A 19,405-nucleotide genomic window follows, 5' to 3' on the forward strand; every position below is an offset into this window, starting at 1 on the left:
AAGCTCTTGGTGGCAGGAGCTGATGGAAAGAATCGGGGAGCCTTGGAAATAACTGAGGAGCGGTGCTTCTTAAACGACGCCTATGATGCCCTTGGCCTGGTCTGTGTCCCTGGGGAAGGGCCCCGGGGCAGGGACAGCCACGGTCACGTTCACAGCCCAGAAGGAAGAGGGCGCTTCTGACACAGGCTGGAAGCCAGGAGCCCCTCCCATGAGCCCTGAGCTCTGCCACTCGCTGGCCATGGGCCTCAGTTTCCTCTCCTGGACAGTGTGGAGCACAGACTTCCATCAGGTTTGTGAGATTCGATACAGCAATGAGCTTCAGGTGCTTCATGGGACCCCTGAGTGACGAGCGCAGGAAAACTCACAGGATGTTCGTTAGTTCAGGAAATGTTAGCGCAGATCTCCAGTAAGGTGATAGACTTCTTTTTTTATTATGTATTTTATTTGGCTGCGCTGGGTCTTAGTTGTCAAATGCAGAATCTTTGGTTGCAGCATGAGAGCTCTCAGTTGCAGCCTGCGAGATCTAGTTCCCTGACCAGGGATCAAACCCAGGACCCTTGCATTGAGAGCATGGATTCCTAGCCAACAGACCACCAGGGAAGTCCCCATAGACTTCTTTTGTATTGCTTATTTTTCTTTCTTTATTTGGCTGTGCCAGGTCATAATTGCAATATGCAGAAGTTTTAGTTGCGGCATTCGAACTCATAGTTGCAGCATGTGATATCTAGTTCCCTGACCAGGGATCAAACCAGGCCTCTTGCACTGACAGCATGGATTGTTAGCCAGTGGACCACCAGGGAAAGTCCCCATAGACTTCTCTTCTTAACAGTCAAAAACCACCTCCATTTTTCCAAAGAATCAAATGGACTCCGGGAATCAGGAGAGAGCAAAAAAATCTGGGCAGGGCCATGCCTCTAGGGTCAACTCCCAATTTCTGGAGCACCCCCCACCCCAACATCCTTGGCTATTAGCAAGGCTCCTACATTCTCAAGATCAGATATGGACCACAGAGCCCTTCCCCCTTCCAGTGACACCAGGCTCTTGGGGGAAGAACATCCCTCATGGCCCAAATCTCTAAGCGTGGGAATGGCACGGGCGTGGTCAGTCACTCATCATGCTGTCCTCCGGCTGTGATCTGGGCATCTCCCACACCTGGCACTCTGCAGGCCAGTCGGCAGGTCTGCGGCCAGATTCACCAGCATCACCCCTCCTGGCTCCCTGTGAGTGCAGGCAGAAGGACCGCCAACCTCCTCTTTCATCAGGGTTGGGACTGCCTCTTTCATCAGAGGACCCCCCCAACTTAAGGGCCTTGCGCTCCATTCTGATGGGGTGTCAGTGGGATTTACTACCAAGGAGCTCAGACCTCGGTTCTGACGATCACTGTAGAAGGAACGTCTGTGTAAATAACCTTCCTGGGGTCTGGAGTTGCTGCCTTCCCCCACCTCCCCAAGCCCTGTGTCTCCTGAGACACCTGCACCTCTGTCTTCCTCAACAAAGGACTGTTAAGTAGTCCCACAACCTAGAGAAGTACCCCTCCTACTTGGGCTCAGAACTGTCCTGAAACTGAAGCCTTGTGACGCAGCCCCAGCTGTGGCAGGCAGTGTGTGGGGAGACAAGCTCTGCCTCTCCCACCAGCATCCCTGGGTTCACAGGGTGTGTGAATCCTCACTTAGGACACCGGGAGCTCAGCAAAGCAGTACTGGGGTGGAGGTCACACTGGAAAACACAGTCACCCAGACCAGGGAGCACGCTTGTTGCCACTTCCACTGATGTTTCCTGGAGAGAAAAATGGATGTGAAGTCAGGGTAGCTGGATCGCTGCGCTAGACTCATTATAAAAGAACCTGGGGCAGAGGCAGGTTTCACGTTGCCTGCTATAGATGAAATGGCATCAGAGAGGTTTTGGTGTTTTATTTTAAAATGGGATTTTTAACATCTCTGAGACAGAGTGTTTCCTCTGGAGATGTGTCTGATGGAGAGTGAATATCCATTTTTTAGTAGACTTTATATTTTAGAGAAGTTTTAGATTCTTGGGAAAATAGAGCAGAAAATAGAGTTCCGGGCGCCCCCTCCTCCCTGCAGTCTCCCCTGCTATTAACACCTCCCCAGGACATTGTTACAACTAGGGGTTTCCCTGGTGGCTCTGAAGGTAAAGAATCTGCCTGCAATGTGGGAGACCTGGGTTCAATCCCTGGGTCAGGAAGATCCCCTGGAGAAGGAAATGGCAACCCACTCCAGTATTGTTGCCTGGAGAATTCCATGGACAGAGCTTGGCAGGCTACAGTCCATGAGGTCACAAAGAGTCAGACACGAATGAGCAACAACACTTTCACTTTCACTTATTACAACTAGTGCCAGACATGGTTACAGTGGACGAACCTGCACTGACACCTCCCATCACCCAAAACCCACAGCCAGCCTTAGGGTTCCTTCCCGGTGCTGCATGTTCTTTGGGTTTGGACAACGTGTGGTGACATGTATCCACCATTACAGTATCAGAGTATTTCCTCCACATGAAAAATCCTCTGTGCTCTTTTCCTTTCCATCCTTCTCTTCCTCCAACCGCTGGCACCCCCTGATTTTTTTTAAAATATTTGTTTTTATTTATGCATGTATTTGACTGTGCCAGGTATTAGTTATGGCATGAGAACTCTTAGCTGTAGCATGTGGGATCTAGCTCCCTGGCCAGGGATTGAACCCACGCCCTCTGTATTGGAAGGCAGAGTCTTGACCACTGGACCATCAGTAAATTCCAGCCCCTGATTGTTCACTGTCTCCATAGTCCTTCCTTTTCCAGAGTGCCGTGCCACTGGACTCACACAGTCTGCAGCCGGTTCAGATTGGCTGCTTTCACTATAACATGTGTTTATGCATCCTCCACGTCTTGTCATGACTTGGTGTATCCCTGGATTCCCATTTTTGAAGCTAAGGGGAATGGAACTCGTGCATTTATTCCCATAGCATTTAGAGGAACCCCATGACAGGTGCTGGAATTCACAGTGAGGAAGACAGGCCTCATTCCTGGGGGCCCAGCATACTTGAAATAAGTGGTTGGAGCCACGTGAGCAGGGCAGTGGCCTTGGGGGCACAAAGGATGATCCCCCATATCCTGGGGGACAGGGAGCCCTGAAGGGGGGTGATCCCTGGGCAGGAGAGAGCATTCCTGCACACGGAGTGGAGGGAAGCGAAGGGGGTGCAGGGTGGGATGGAACAGGCCTGGGTAGCTGACCCTCGGACCACAAGGAGGGAGACCATGGGCAGCCTAGGTGGCCCCTGGGGACACACTTGCACACACAGGACACCTCAGGATTGGCAGCCACTTGAGCAGGTGCAGCAGGTGATGGATGGGAGGAGGGAGAGAGGAGGGAGGCAAACATATTTACTCCTCAGCACAGGCCCAGCTGCGAGCTCACCTCTGGCTCATTTGATCTTTCTCAACTCAACTAACAAGAAAAATAATAAAACTAGAGGTTTCATAACCGCAGCTCACGTCTCCAGCACGGCAGACTCAGGGAGACGCAGCCCGCTGCCCCCATAAGTGTCAGCGCGCTGGTGCCGGTGCCGACAAGGAAGCATATCGGGGGTCGCCCGTTCCCAGCACACTAGCGCCCCCTCCCCCTCAGGGATCGAGCAATTAAAAATGATGAGGGTAGGGAGTTAAATGAAACCCTCCTGGTTGCAGGGGCTGCCGTGCCTCCTTTCGTGGGTGCCATGCATTCTCAGCAGATGCTGTGAATAAGCATGGCTGCACCTGTCTGCTGTGAGCCAGCAAGACGGGCGTGGGGGAGGGGAAATTCTCCTAAGAAACGGTTTTGCACCGTCCTGGAAAAAGAAAAGCGGCTCTGCTGTTTAGCCCAGGGCCTAATTAATGGGGTTGCACACACGGAGCAACTTGGACTCACCAGAGCCAGGGCCCCACACTGCTGAGTCCAGCTTGCGGAATGTGCAGTTTTGACCTGTGAGATGTGCACCAGCTAAAACATTACAAATGCCTTGCGTTTGGGGTGTTGGTTAGCTACATTATAAAAGTACCCAGGGCCCGGATGGGAAACGCTGGCATATGTAACGACTCAGGGCCCATGTAGCCCTGGGCTCGGGGAGGATCTGTGGAATTCCTGGAGTGAATGAGTCATTCCACAGTGTCATCTTCTCCCAGCAAGAGCAGTTTGCTTGTTGATAAAATGAGGGGTGGGATAGATGGCTTCCGGGTCATGTTCCAGTCCTGACATTCTAGAGATCTGAGACACCCCTCGGAGATGCTGGCGACACGGGGATGCCATCGCAGGTTCTTGGCAGGGCGTGGTACCCAGAACGTGGACACGTGGCTCACGCACGCACGCAGGCGGCTTCCAGGAGGGCAGCCTGGATGCCCCCTTCATGGAGCCTTTGCCTTCCTCCCGGGCTTAGGTGTGCTCTCCCCTTCTCCCAGCTTCTCCACTGAGGGCAGTAGCCCCTTACCCCACCCTCTGCTCTCTCTGACCTGTGCTTGGGCCAGGAAGGGAGGGGCCCTGAGGAGGGAAGCTGGGGTCCTGGGGCGCGGCTATTTTTACAGGCAGGCTTTGTAGAGCTCTGGGCATGCGGGGCCTGGGGGACTGGAGTTTCCAGGGGCAGAAAGCAGAGAGACCCTTCTCCCTGTCCTTCCAGCAGCCAGGAGGCCATGGAAACTGCTTTGCAGTGAATTCATAAACCATGAATTTCACCATTAACGTGAGCAACAATCCAGTGGCATTCTGTACATTTGAGTGTGAAGCAGTCATCGCCTCTCCCTAGTTCCAACACTTCTCATCCCCCAGAGGAGACCCCATACATACTGGCAGACACTCCCCAGCCACCGGCCACCACTCGTCAGCATCTGTGTCCGATGGCTGCAGCTCCAGCCCTCCGGATGGGCAATGGCAGTAGTAACGGTCTCTCGGGGACGCGCAGTGAGCAGGCAGCACTCTGAGGGATAATGGGAGACCCCATAGGGACACAGCCATGCTCAGTAGATGACCCATGAGAGACTCCCTCAGGGGCCCCCAGGACAGGGGAGCAGGGAGTCCTGAGGTTGTGCAGGCACTGCCAGTCTCCTCTCTGTCCCGCCCCCCACCATGGAGGGCCTCCCTCCACATCTCCCTGGTGATACATCCTTGCTGGGTGGGTGGTGAATCACCTACTTTGCAGAAGCCTCTCCTGGATTCCTCACTCTTTTTCTTCCTTTTCTCTGTCTTTTCCTGGTTCTTGAGTTCCTCTCCCGCAAGCAGACATGTGTGAAGTGGGTACAGGGGATACTATGACCCACTGTAGCTAAATTTTGTGGATGTACCTCTGAAGTCACAGCAGTGGGCCTCTAACTCAGTTTACTGGGTGTTTCTATGGCTGGGAAAGGCTGTGATCCTCTCTCAACATTGGCTCCAGGAAAGAGTGTCATGTCCACTCAGGACACCCCCTCAGCCTCAAAGGCCACTGGACCTTCCTAGAAAACCCCAGAGTAGGGAGTGGGGTGGCTCTTCCCTCCAGGTGTGCTGCATGTGTACTCAGTCACTTCAGTCATGTCCAACTCTTTGCGACCCCATGGGCTGTAACCCACCAGTCTCCTCTATCCATGGGATTCTCCAGGCAAGAATACTGGAATGGGTTGCTATGCCCTCATCCAGGGGATCTTCCTGACCTAGGGATCGTGCATTGGCAGGTGGGTTCTTTACTACTAACAGGTCACCTCGCTGGCTGAGCACCTTCCTGTGTGCTTGTTCTGATGCTGGTTTATCCGGCAGCCCAGCTCCCACACACCAGCTCTCAGTCCTTGAGATTCTGCCCTTCCCCCATCTTTGCACGTGCTGACCGCCTGGAAGCCCTCCCCAGCCCAGGCTTCCTGGAGACTCTTCCATCCCTGGAGCTTGGCAGAGGCACCAGGTCCTCATCCTGGGAAAACACTCCCCACTGTGCATCTGGGTCGGGCTCTCTCAGAACGGGGCTCCTTCCTCCACGCAGAGCCCCCCACCCCCCACCCCCTGGGAGCCACACCCCGGGTGATGACCCGCCCCCACCCTGGGATCCATCTGGCAGGGATGTGCTTCTTGCTGACTGTGGCATCTGTAAATCCACACAAACGGATGGATGGATGGCGCTTCCCATGGGAGCTCTGTGTGTGCAGCTGCCTTCTCCAAGGGCCAGGGCCCTTCCAGGGGTGGGCAGAATGCAGGCCGCCCTGGGCGGGGGGAGGCCACAGAGATTCCAGCAATAACTCAGTGGGCCCGCGGTGGGCGTGTTGGCGGGGACACCGCTAGGATGACAGCCAGAGACTAACATGCACACAGCACGAAGGAACATGCCTCAGTGACACGGCTGGCCGGGCGCATTCCTGCTCTTGGTCCCAGCCCCAGGACAACCAGCCCAGGGTGCCCATCAGCCTCCACTTCATTTTCCCGGCTTCCTGGTGAGGGTCAGAGAGGGGAGGCCCCTGGAAGATGAAATCCTGCTCTTCTTGAATTTCCTGGTGTCCCGCCTTTCCCATCGTGTCCACCTGGACAGTTTCCTGGGTGTTGGGTTCTTGCATGTGCTTCTCAAATAGCCATTGACAATGCTGCTGCTGCTGTAAACGCTGGGCCTTCTCAGCATCAAGTTACATTTCAGGAGCAGAGTGGATGCTGGCGGGTGTATGTTCTCAAAATAAATAAGGCTTGGAAATGGAATCCAGTCTAAAGGGAGAGGCAAGCTCTGAGGGGCCAGGCCAGCTGGGGAAGGGGACCTAGGCTCCCAGTCATGCAAGACGGTCAGAATGTCAAGGGCTGGCTGACCCCACACCTCCCACAGGGCTCCCCACCAGGGGACCCCCCAGCTTGGCCAGACCTCTGTTAGATTCCACCATCCACACTGCCATTTCCCAGTCACCTCCCACCTGGAGCCTTCACTCTAGGTCTTCCTGGGTAGATGCCCAGAGCCGGGCACCACGGGCGCATGAATATGTTTGTGCAGTGAATGACTTTGTGTGACTTCGGCCAGTGCCTTTGCTCCCCATCTCCTCGGATGGGTGACATGCTGGGATGTAAGATGAGATGGGTTCATCCAGCCTCTGCCTGCGCCGGCCCTGGTTCACCCTTTGCTGCTACTCCCAAAGGCCGGTGCTCAGAGCACCTGCTGCTGGTCAGGTCACAGACCCAGGGTCCCAGGTGCATCCCCAGGAGGCTTGCCAGGGTGGGCATGACTGCAGAGTTCAGCTACACCCCACGCAGGCCCTCCACACCCTGGCATCCCAGCAGGGGCACACACATCACCTCCTACCCCAGCCCTGTCCCTGGGCAAGTGGCTGAGTCCTCCCCCCAGGACCACCAGGCCTCCCACAGCCCACCACACCTCCAAGGGGACAGAGGCAGCGGGGGCTGTGACTGTGCATGTTTCATCAACTGGACCTGATTTCTCTCAGGAATCCTTCTGCCTCTTGTCAAGTTTGTTTAAAACTAATGGAAGCAATTAGCAGGCCTCGGAGATGTGTGGCCGATCTGGGTTATGGGGACCAAGCACCCCAGGGGGTCCACGTCCCAGCCACGGATGGAAGGAGATGCAGTCACCTCTCCAGGCAGGTTTCTCCAGTGGAGCCTGGAGGAGGTCATGACCCTGGTGCCTGCAACTCTGCATAGGTGTTTTCTTCCCACGAGGCTGGAGGGCATTCTCAGACACTCGTGCTGGGGTCACAGCACCCGGCCTGGCCCGAGAGGAGGCCATGGGTGTACAACGGCCCGGCAGCTTCTGACCCCTAAAAGAGAAGGACTTTACCTGCAGAGAGGAGGTAGACCCCAAAATGAAAAGGAACAAGAGGAGGGAAATAGGTTGAAGAGGAAGCAAAGAGAGAAAATTGGGCAGGATACGCTGAGGGTGGTAAATGCCTCCGCTCGGCTAGCCCCCGGCTACAGCGCCAACTCTGAGCTTCCCAGCCGCCAATAAAGAGGCAACCGCCTTGAGCAACTCTCCAGGAAAATACAAATGGGCTCCTTGGTGAAGCATCAGCTCCTGCCCAAGACCCCAGATGTGTCTCAGGGGAGTCTGCCCGCTCCCTCACCCACCAAGAGCTCACTTCCCATTTTTATGACAAGATGTAGTGTTTGTAACCTTCTGAGCAGTGTTTGCATGTTGAGAAATCTAAACCCACATTTCTTAGGGTTTCAGATGGGCACTCACTTATTCACAGCTAAAGTGCCATGAATGCCCCTGGTGTTAAAAAGAACAAGCCTTCCTGATCTTTCCCTTTGACAGAGAGACAGTCACCAGCAGTGCCCAGGAAGGCACTGTCCTGAACTCTCCTCCTTCTGAAAAGCCAGCTCCCCGACTCTGTGTGAGCTCGGAACGGCCCCCAACTTCCCACAGACACATTCCAGCTCCCGCCTCCTCACTGACATGGGCTCGGAGTCTCAGACAAGGAGGTGAAATGAGCCATTGGGTGGAGCTGATCATCCAGCCCGCGGTGACACAAGCCGGAGGCCAGTTCTGTGTTGTCCCAAAGCCCCTGTGATGGACAGGGAGGCCTGGCGTGCTGTGATTCATGGGGTCGCAAAGAGTCGGACACAACTGAGTGACTGATCTGATCTGATCTGAGTCAGACCCCGGGGCTGAAATGGTCTTAAAGGCGCCTGCATGGAGAGGCTGGCTTTATCATTGTAGATCACGTCTGGTAGTGCCAACTTCAATGTCCTGAGGGTCTCCCATGCACGGTGGATGTCCAACCTCTGCAAGGTCCCTGATCCTGTGGACGGTGCCCCAACCTTCCTACTGGGGCAGCGCCTAAGCAGGTAATTTTTTTTTCTGACATCTGCGTCCACACTTCCCTCAAATGCCGCCAAAGCTCTGCACTAATTAAAAAAAAAAAAAAAATACAGTGACACCGTCACTTAATCTGGAAGAAATGCAAACTCCCCGCTGCTGTCCAGTCCCATTAGTGATATTAGAAATTTGCTTTCAGAGAACAAAGGGCTTATTTCTGTACTTTGTGCTAATCTCTGGCAATCACAGCATTGTCATTTTATCTTTGTCAAAGACAATTGAGCGTCAGAAATGATTGATCCATTCAGTTTGTTGCTGACTTTAATTTGTATACCGTTGGGCGATGGCACAATGGAAGCAGTCTAGCGTTCTCCTGTCGCTTGGGAAAGAATGTGACTATTCCCTCCCCGGGGGGCATTTCCCTGGAGCCTCAACCCACTCGTCACCTGGATTGCCCTCTTCCACCCGAGGACCTCGTCTGTGAACCCTGGAGTCTGTGCACACGCGGAGATGCCTGGCTCCATCAACACTGAGGAGCATTTTTGTATTAAACCCACGAGTGGGAGGTGTCGGTGACTAGGGAGATGTCTGGAGCGAAGTATTTGAAACGAGAGAACGTTCATGTTATTTATTATTTCAAGGCAGCCAACAATAAAAGGTGAACCCGGGGGAAACACTTTATCAGAACTAACAGTGAGGAGCTTTTTTTAGTTTCTAGAATAAATAGTAATTAAATCATGTAAGCTGTGGCAGTGAAATTGCTTAAAAAACCAATCCTCCCACCGTAATTGCTGAGATACCCATATTTTTATAAATGCTAAGTAACTTTATCCGTTACTTTCATCAGCAGAATGTGACACTGGCTGTGGGTGCCTCGTAATTTACCATGGCTTCAGGTGGCAGCTACAGAAGTACATGGATAAAAAGGCCCTGGTGTGGCCCCAGGCAACAGGCAGCTTCCACTGTGTCTTCTCCTGCAAGGAGGGGGCAGGGGGCACAAGTGGTCCCGCGATGGAGTCATGGGAGGCGCCTAATGGATGTTTGGGGTCAGTGGACCGTCCATCTTACACGCCTGCTTCCAGGTCATGAGAAAGCTCCAGCTGCCTGAGATCACTAGAGAATCCATGAATCCTCCCCACTTGACTCAGACTCCAGTTGAGCCCAGAGGTGGTAGTTAAGTGGGGGAGAGGGAGATGAGTTTGCAGAGGTGAGAACAGCTGTGCTTCGGACAGAATGAAGCAAGTTCCTTGTGTTTTGTCATTGTTCCTTTTTCTAAGGCCCCAGCTGATTCCCAGGAGGTAGAGATAAAAACCCCTGGACTTCCCTGGAGGCTCAGTGATAAAGAATCCTCCTACAATGCAAGAGAGGCAGGTTCGATCCCTGGGTTGGGAGGATCCCTGGAAGAGGAAATGGCCTCCCACTCCAGTATTCTTGCTCGGAGAATCCCTGGACAGAGGAGCCTGGAGGGCTACATACAGTCCGTGGGGTCGCGGAGTCAGACACAACTAAGCACACACAGAGATAAAACGCCGTCCCTGGAGGTCAAGCAATCAGTTAAGTAACCGCCTTCTCGCCCATGTTAGAGACGGAGGACCGCAGCTGAACTCAAGCTCTGAGCAGGCGCCTGCCCGCCAGGCTTTGCCACCCACCCTGACCTTATCCCCCTTCTCTTGCAGTCAAGTTCAGCAGCTGCCTGGGGACCAAGGGGACGCACTACGAGACCAACAGCATGGACTTCAAGGTTGGGGCCGACGGGACGGTCTTCGCCACCCGGGAGCTGCGCATCCCCTCTGAGCAGGTGGCCTTCACCGTGACGGCATGGGACCACCAGACGGCTGAGCGCTGGGACGCTGCAGTGCGGCTGCTGGTGGCCCAGACCTCGTCCACGCACTCCGGACACAAGGTAAGGCATGACTGCACGCAGGGAGGGGCTGGGCGCGTGTCCTTCCTCCTCAGGTGGCTGAGCGGAGCCTGGTTGGCAGAGGCAGACACCTGAGTGGGTGGCACCAGGCTTGGGGGTGACCTCTGACCTCCCGCCTGCCCAGGCAGAGCTGCCCACAGGCCCCATCAGCTTGGTGCATGGTCATCAGCACCCTGACGGTCAGTTCCTTTGCGAACAAGGGCCTCGTGGCTCCATTTCTCACTGGGCACCTCTCCTGCCTAAGCTTGTAGCCCCACAGCCTGGGGGCTCCCGAGGCCTAGAGGAACGAGAAGTAAGACAGAGGCCACATGGCTGGCCAGGCAAGGCAGGCAGGGTAGCTGGTGTGAGACTGATTCAGAGAGAGGGGAGGGGGAGCAGAGAGGGTCAGGGAGGGGGAGGAACGGGAGGACGGAGAGGAGGGCAGGCGCACTTCACATAAACACACACCAGCCCGGTCCCCAGGCCCCAGCCCTCCCTCTGACTTCCCCTCTAACTTAGCTGCGTGGCTGTGTTGAGAGGATGGGAGGGGTGAACTCACCTTCCCCCAACCGACCCCCATCCTGAGAGACCTCTCCACCCTGTGTGCCCCAGGACTCCAGGTCCAGACCCCTCAGCCCCCAGAAATGCCCACGTTAGGTTTCCCGAGTCTGAGGGGACCAGCTCTGCTCACCTTGGCCCGCGTTTCAGCAGCTGTGTTGGCCTCAGGCTGGGGCCTGCTAGGTCAGCAGAGAAATTGCGGCCCAGAGGACCCGCATGGTGGGTCCAACTGCACGTCCATCTACATGAAGGTGGACCCGTAGGGAGGGAGAAGCCTTGGGAGGCTTTGTGGCCGTTGGTGTTATGATATGCATGTGGCTCACTAGAAAAGACGCACACCAGTTAAAGCAGGACAGGCCATCAGGGACAGCATCCATGGGTATTCCTTCAGGAAGGGCCCACAGGAAGTGGAGGGTTAGACCAGACTGACCAGATGCCTTTCTGTAGATTTGTCCAGAACCTCACAGGACTAAAGTGCTCAGCAAACCCCAGTGGAACACAGTCTGCAAGTTTCCCCAAACCTATTTGACCAAGGAACCTTCTTTACGGGAAATCTTTCAAGGCAGGTGTTCTGAGGCACTCACTTTGGAAAACTGGGGCTGTGTTTCATTTTTGTCTTATTTTTAAGCCATATTGTTAAACCACTAGGAGGTGATTTGGGTTAGAAAATCGGTGACTCGGTGGCTAGCCTTATCCTGGGAGGGGGGCTGACATCTTGAGTGCCCTCGGGGTGTGCTGAACTAAGTATTGAAACACACTTCTAACAGGGGTGCCCCTCAGACCGCGCGTCTCACCTGGAGGATGTTGAAAATCCTGAGATGAATGTGGTTTTCCATCCCTTCCTGAGTGATCATGACCAGCCATGCCATGGTGGGCAGCATGGCCCTCGTGGGGGCCCCTCCCTGCCAGGGCCGAGCCAAGGGCAGCAGTGGAAGGCTTACATCTTGATTGCAATTGCAATACAGAAACGGAAACGGTGCCTTGTGGCCAAGGAGCAGGGCTCTCTAAAGCCCATGGATGGCCTCAGATAAAAGGCACTAATTAAAAACATAATGACACCTTTTGTCAAGCATGTTAATGAAGTGATTTCTGAGGCAGTTAATCCCCAGATCTTCCAAGAAGGTGACTGCAATTAGACAATCCCCAGGATGCGTGCCCCTCCAACCCCATGGCAGGCGGGGCCGAGAAGCACCTGATCTGCAGATTCCATGCCCCAGGTTAAGGGCATCGGCGGGGTGACTAAGGGACCGCACCCAGAACACATGGCACGTGACCGTGCAGGCAGTGGGCACGTCCCTGCCACCCTCCTGAGCCGCTCCTTCCCTGTCTATTTCCCATCACCTTCGTTGCTAAGGGCTCCGTGCCTCCTATCTTCAAACCCAAAGAGCCCTGCCCTGACTTTCTAGGACCCTCCCCTAAGTGTGTCCACATCGATCCTCACAGCATCTCCAGCAGTGGGCGCTGTCACTGTCCCCGCTTTACAGGTGGGGAAGCTGAGCTGTGTGACTGCAGCCTCTTGCTGCATGGGAGAACTGATATTCTGGAAAGGAGTAAATAAGGGACTTTCTAGGCACAGCTGAGCCCAGCATCATAACGGAGCCTGGCTGCCCTGGATTGTCTGTTTGGATCGAGCTCCTCCAGCTTACCAGCTGATGTTCTGGGACAAGCATACTACCTCTCTGAGGCTTATTACTCTGGAAAATGGGACAGTAACACTGCCTACATCCCACCCAAGGGTTGTTAAGAGGATTACGTGGGATGATGTGAGGTCAGGCAAGGTGCAGACTCTATGAGAGCATTGTCCCCAAAGAGGTGAAAAATAGTAGATCTTATTGCTGTCATTGGCATGGTCCCAGCCCTCTGAGTCCTTTGCTCATCTCAGCCACTGGGTCCTCACAAGGGTGGTGCCTGGGAGGACAGGGAGGAGGCCGGTGTGGGACACTGGCTGATGCACCCTTACAAAGCGGTGCCGACCTTTGAACAGTGTCACTCTGTGTAAATGGATTAAGGTAATCCAGATGGCTGGAGTCCTTCGTCACCTCCCAGAAGCAAAGGTCAGTCTTCTCCAGGGGAAGGTATCATGCCAGACCTCAAATTATATCTGTCTTCTTTTGTATATTTCTAGCACTCAACCGAAAATGACTGGAGGAACAAAATAAGATAACTAAAAATTAAAAGGAAAAGCAGATGATAATCAAAGACCCATGGCGTAGATTTACAATTATATTATTAATTATAATCATTAAAAATAGATTAACTCTTGTACTTGGAAAAAAACAAACTGACAATATATTTTTCAAAATCTATCCATATGCAGCTTACAGGGCTTCCCTTATAGCCCAGTCAGTAAAGAATTTGCCTGCAATGCAGGAGACCTTGATTCAATTCCTGGGTCAGGAAGATCCCCTGGAGAAGGAAATGGCAACCCACTCCAGTATTCTTGCCTGGAGAATTCCATGGACAGAGGGGTGCCTGGCAGACCACATTCCAAGGGGTCTACAGTCCATGGACTCACAAGAGTAGGACAGAACTTAGCGACTAAACCACCACCACGCAGCTTACAAAAAATATGTCTAAAAAGCGTAAGGACACAGAAAAGCTTGAAGTAAAAGCATGGGGGCAGGGAAATACCAGGCAAATAAACAAGTATGAAATTAATGGTAAATTTTAACTAACATCTGTGAGTAAACAATAGAACATGCAGACAAAATATCAGTAAGGAAATAGAAGATTAGGAGCACAGAATTAAGAAGTCTGACCTTGGTGAAATGTACGTAAAGCACGGAAACCAACTGCTGCTAAATACAGATTGTTTACAAGGATACTCAGAATATTTACAAAAATTAGCCGAACGTCAAGCAAACTTCAAAATGCTTCAGAAGTTTAGAATCAAAATGTAGTTTCTGTTCTTCTTACCACAGAACAATTAAACTAGAAATCAATAAAAAAGAAAATTACTGAAAAATCCCCATAGATTTGGAAGTTAAGTAGATGCCTTCTTATTAACCCTTGGGTAGAAAATAAATCACATGGAAATGGGAGAATATTTTGAACTGAGTAATAAAACTCGTTGGGATGTATTCATCACTGAAGTCATGCCAGATGGAAATGTTTAGCTTTAAATACATACATTACAAGATAAAGAATGCAGAAAATCAACAATTTTAACACTTATCTCAAGAAATTATAAAAATGGGAAATGAAATACAAAGTAGAAAGAAGGGAATAATAAAACAAAGAGGAGAATATAATGAAATAGAAAATAATAGAATCAACAAAGGCAGAAGTCGGCTCAGCTTAGTAGTTTAACCACTAAACTGTAGACTAAGAAAAAACCTGAAAATAATTCCTATCTAGAATGACAAGAGAACCTCATGACCAATCACACAGACATTAGAAAGGTCCCTTGAGGACATTATATATAATTTATACCAATATATTTGAAAACAAAGATGGAATAGGTAACATTCTAGAATATAAAATTTACCAAAATTAACATGAAAGGAACATCTGAACTGTTTTATTATTGTGAATAAATTTTTAGTTCAGATTTTTATCACACACAAAAAATTACTCTCACCATAATGGCTCCACTGGTAAGTTTTACCCAAGATATAAGGAGTTAAAACTCATCCTACAAGAGGGATGGCTTCCCCAACCAAATGGGGACCATGTTGAAACCAACAGGAACTTTTCCCAAAGCCAGCAAGGACCTTGAAAGAACAACGAGAGAGAGGATCGTTACATGCCTGTCCACTCAGAATAGACGGGAAAAAATCCTAAGCAAAATTTTAACACACATGAATCCACCCATGCTTACATGGGATAAACAATGGCCACATTTGTCTGTTTCAAGAAATTAAGATTTGGTTTAACACTTAAACATTAACCCAAGTAATGCAAAATAGAATAAACATCACATGATCATCTGAAGAGTAATTGTTAAATTTAACTTCCATTCAAGATGAAACTGTTCAGCAAATGAGGAAAAGAAACAGTTCTTAATCTCACAGAGTATCTATAGCAAAAATCTGAACTACAGTTGAAATACTCAAAGCCTTCCTTGACTTCAAAAATAGGACAAGGAGACTCTTACATCACACACAAGAGCTTCAAGCCAGTGAGTTTAGGCAAGAAAAAGAAATCGGAATAAACAGAACTAGCATTATGTGTAGCTTATATCGTGAATGTAGAAAATCCAAAATAATCTCTGGCTAATTTATTGGAATTAATGAATGATGTTAGCAAGGATGCTGGATGTAAAAGTGATTGCATCTTTACAGACTGCAGGAGATAGTTAAGGACAGGGAAGCCTGGCATGCTGCAGTACATGGGGTCGAAAGAGTTGGACACGACTGAGCAAGTGAACAACAACAACAAACCAGGAATAGTTAGAAAATAAATTCTGAACCAGATACCGACTACAATAGCATTAATTATACAAGACCCTTACATATTACTGAGAGCAATTTTTTTTCTGTTTGGCTGCACTCTGCAGCTTGTGGGATTTTAGTTCTCACACCAGGGATTGAACCCAGCTCCTTGGCAGTGAGAGCATGAAGTCCTAACCCCTGCATCACCAGGGAATTCCCTACGTATTACTGAGAACACTTAGAGATCTTTGAAAATAGAGGGATACACCCTGTTCATAAGAGGCTTAATGTTATGGTGATGTCAATTCTACCCAAAGGTTTCTATAGATTTAACACAATCCCAGCAAAAATCCAACATGTTTTTTCTTTGCTTTTCTATAGAAAGGCTAAGAGCTGACTTTAAATTTTTAAACAGAAATACAAAGGGCTTCCCTGGTGGCTCAGTGGTAAAGAATCTGCCTGCGATGCAGGAGACACAGGAGATGTAGGTTCAATCCCTGGTTTGGGAAGATCCCCTGGAGGAGGCTTGGCAACCCACTCCAGTATTCTTGCCAATCCCATGGACAGAGAAGCCTGGTGGGCTACAGTCCATGGGGTCTCAAAATGTTGTACACAACTGAATGACTGAGTGCACATGTGGGAATAACCTAGAACGACACAAAAATAGGAGGACTGGGTGTTTCAGACATCAGGACTCCAGATAAACCACACCAGTTTCTCAACCTCACCACTGCAGGCACTGCAGATCATCTCTGATGTGGGGCAGCCCTGTGCACTGTGGGATGTTTGCCAGCATCCCTTGCCCACTCCAGGTGCTAGCAGCACCCCACCACCCCTGTTTGCAACAAAGCTGTCTCCTGTCATCGCCAGATGTTCCCCAGGAGCCCCATCTGAGAGCCGCAGAACTAGTCATTAGATGGTACTGTCTGAGGTCAAACAAATGGAACAGAATCGTCCAGAAAAAATATTTAACATTTTGGAAAGTCTTATCTTCATGGAAGCCTTCCCTGATAGTTCAGTTGCTAAAGAATCCGTCTTCAACGCAGGAGACCCCAGTTCAATTCTTGGGTTGGGAAGATCCTCTGGAGAAGGGATAGGCTACCCACTCCAGTATTCTTGGGCTTCCCTTGTGGCTTAGCTGGTAAAGAATCCGCCTCCAGTGTGGGAGACCTGGGTTTGATCCCTGGTTTGGGAAGATCCCCTGGAGAAGGGAAAGGCCACTCCAGTATTCTGGCCTGGAGAATTCCATGGACTGTATAGTTCATGGAGTCGCAACGAGTGGGATACAACTGAGCAACTCACTTTCACTTTCATCTTCATGGAGGTTTAACTTTTATACAACACAATTCACCAACTTCACATAAATGACTTGATTTACCTTGTCAAATACACACAGTGCCAACACTGGATTTTTCATGAGTGGCGCTGGATGGCAGAGGCCAGTAAACTGCAGCTCACAGGTCACATCTGACCTGCCACCTGCCTGCTGATGCCTGCAAGCTAAGAATGGCTTCTGTAATTTCAAATGGTTGTATAAGCCCTTAAATTAATATCCTCGACTTTGCTTCTTGACCTGCAATGTCTAAACTACTTAACTGTGTGACCCTTTAACAACAAAAATTGCCCAGCCTACTTAGAATACTGGAGGAGGACTGTCTTTTCCATAAGTGATGCTGGGCCAGTGGGGTACCCTAAAGGGGAAAAGTCAAGTGACCCCTGTGTTGTGCTTAGTCACTCAGCCACGTCCGAGTCCTTGCAACCCCATGGACTGCAGCCTGCCAGGCTCCTCTGTCCCTGGGGATTCTCCAGGCAAGAATACTGGAGTGGGCTGCCGTGCCCTCCTCCAGGGGATCTTCTAAACCCAGGTCTCCCTCATTACAGGCAGATTCTTTACCAACTGAGCCACCAGGGAAGTCCCAAGTGACCCCTACCCCCATGCTACATCCCGATCAGTTCCAGGTGAATTGTAACTCTGAGTGTGCAAGACAAAGCAGACAAATAGAAGAGAATCGGAAGTGGTGTGTGGGGAAAGCTCTCATATGTGATGAAGTACAGAGACTACAGCAACGGTTGATGATTTGACTTCCGGAAAAATGAGAATCTACTTATCACTACTTAAGAAAGCGGAAAGACTGTAAAGCAATTATCCTTCAATTAAAAATAAATAATTTTTTAAGTGAAAAGATAAACCGGAGATGAGAGAGGATATTTGTGACACTTAATGATTGACAGGGCTTCCCTGGTGGCTCAGATGGTAAAGCGTCTGCCTGCAATGCTTGAGACCGGGGTTCAATCCCTGGGTCAGGAAGACCCCCTGGAGAAGGAAATGGCAATCCACTCCAGCACTCTTGCCTGGAAAATCCCATAGATGGAGGAGCCTGATAGGCTACAGTCCATGGGGTCACAAAGAGTTGGACACGACTGAACGACTTCACTTTCACTTTCAGTGATTGACAAAGAGGCACGTCCTGAATATAGATGAGTGTGCAAGCTCGGTCGTGTCCGATTCTTTCTGACCCTGTAGACTGTAGCCCACCAGGCTCCTCTGTTCGTAGGGTTTCCAGGCAAGAATACTGGAGTGGGTTACCATTTCCTTATCCACCTGAATATAGAGAGAGCTTCAAATCACTATGTAAAGACAGATAACCTGATAGGAGAAAAATTAAAAAACAACAAGCTGTCCGTGAAAGACCCACCCGCCTGGTGGTGGGCCAGTGTGAAGACATGTCAACCTCAGCAGAGCAATGCAGATAAAAGCCAAAAACCTACCAGAATGACTAGCCTTTGAAAGACTGGCAGTACCAGTTCTCACATTGGTGAGAACGTGGAGAAGTGGCACTCCCATGTGCTTGGTGAGGATGCATTAAGGTACAGCCTCTCCAATAGCAATCAGCTTTTCCATTTAAATTTGAATATACCTTGGCCTAGTTGAGAAGAACTGTTCCTCTTCTCACACCTCTGACACCAAAGCTGTAGGTTTTCTACCCCAGCCAATCCTCTGACTTTCCATGGACACCAACTGGGTGTTCTCTAATTTAATTCAATTCTGACCCTCGCAGCCCAGAATCAGCACAGACCGTGAGGCTCAGGGCTCAGTCCACAAGCCTACTTCCTGTCACATGTGGGTCACAAGTGATGAGTCTCCTCCTGGTTACTCGCTCCTGTCCAACTCAGTTCTCACCGCCCACACCTCTGGTCAATCATTTGCTACAAAGGTTCGCAGAATTGGGGGCAGCACACACTTACTCTTCCTGGTTTATCATGAAGGAATGTCCAGGTCAAGCACTACATAGGGGGAGGTCCAGACGGATCGCAAATGCAAGGGCTTCTATCCCCGTGGTGATGGGTGCACCACCCTCCTGCCACATGGATGTGTTCACCAACCCAGAAGTTCTCCACACCCAAGAGTTCAGGATTTTTATGGAGGCTTCATCCCGCAGGCACAATCCATGAACTCAACTTCTCAACTCAGTCCCTCTCCCCTCCCCAGAGGACAGAGTGGGCAGGGAGGCTGACAGTTCCAAGTTCCTAATCATGACTCCGACTTTCTGGTGACCAGCCCCCTCCAGGATCCCACCCAGAGTCACTTCACTAGAACAAAAAATGCTCTATCACCCAGGAAATTCCTAGGGACTTAGGAGCCATGGGTAAGGTACCCCATCAATCCATCACTGCAAAGGTTGCAAGGGTTTCAAGAGCTCTGTGTCAGGAATGAGGAGCAGAGACCAAGTGTGTATTTTTCATCATGCCGCTGGTCAGGTACAAGCCCAAAGGAAGTATGTGCCCATTCATACCAAGAGCTCTGCACCAGAATCTGATGAACCTGAGAAGAACCCAAAGGC

General features: G+C 50.8%; 1 protein-coding gene across 2 annotated transcripts in view; it reads left to right on the forward strand.

The window, feature by feature from the left end:
* Positions 1-19,405, forward strand: part of CDH4 (cadherin 4) — a 478,624-nt gene that overhangs the window by 336,819 nt on the left and 122,400 nt on the right. For both annotated transcript variants that reach the window (XM_027559062.1, XM_027559061.1), the window contains exon 3: positions 10,409-10,635. In XM_027559062.1, coding sequence (XP_027414863.1) covers positions 10,409-10,635 — 227 coding nt within the window. The remainder of the gene's footprint in view (positions 1-10,408; positions 10,636-19,405) is intronic.

Source organism: Bos indicus x Bos taurus, chromosome 13 (assembly GCF_003369695.1).
Source record: "Bos indicus x Bos taurus breed Angus x Brahman F1 hybrid chromosome 13, Bos_hybrid_MaternalHap_v2.0, whole genome shotgun sequence".
Classification (NCBI taxonomy): domain Eukaryota; kingdom Metazoa; phylum Chordata; class Mammalia; order Artiodactyla; family Bovidae; genus Bos; species Bos indicus x Bos taurus.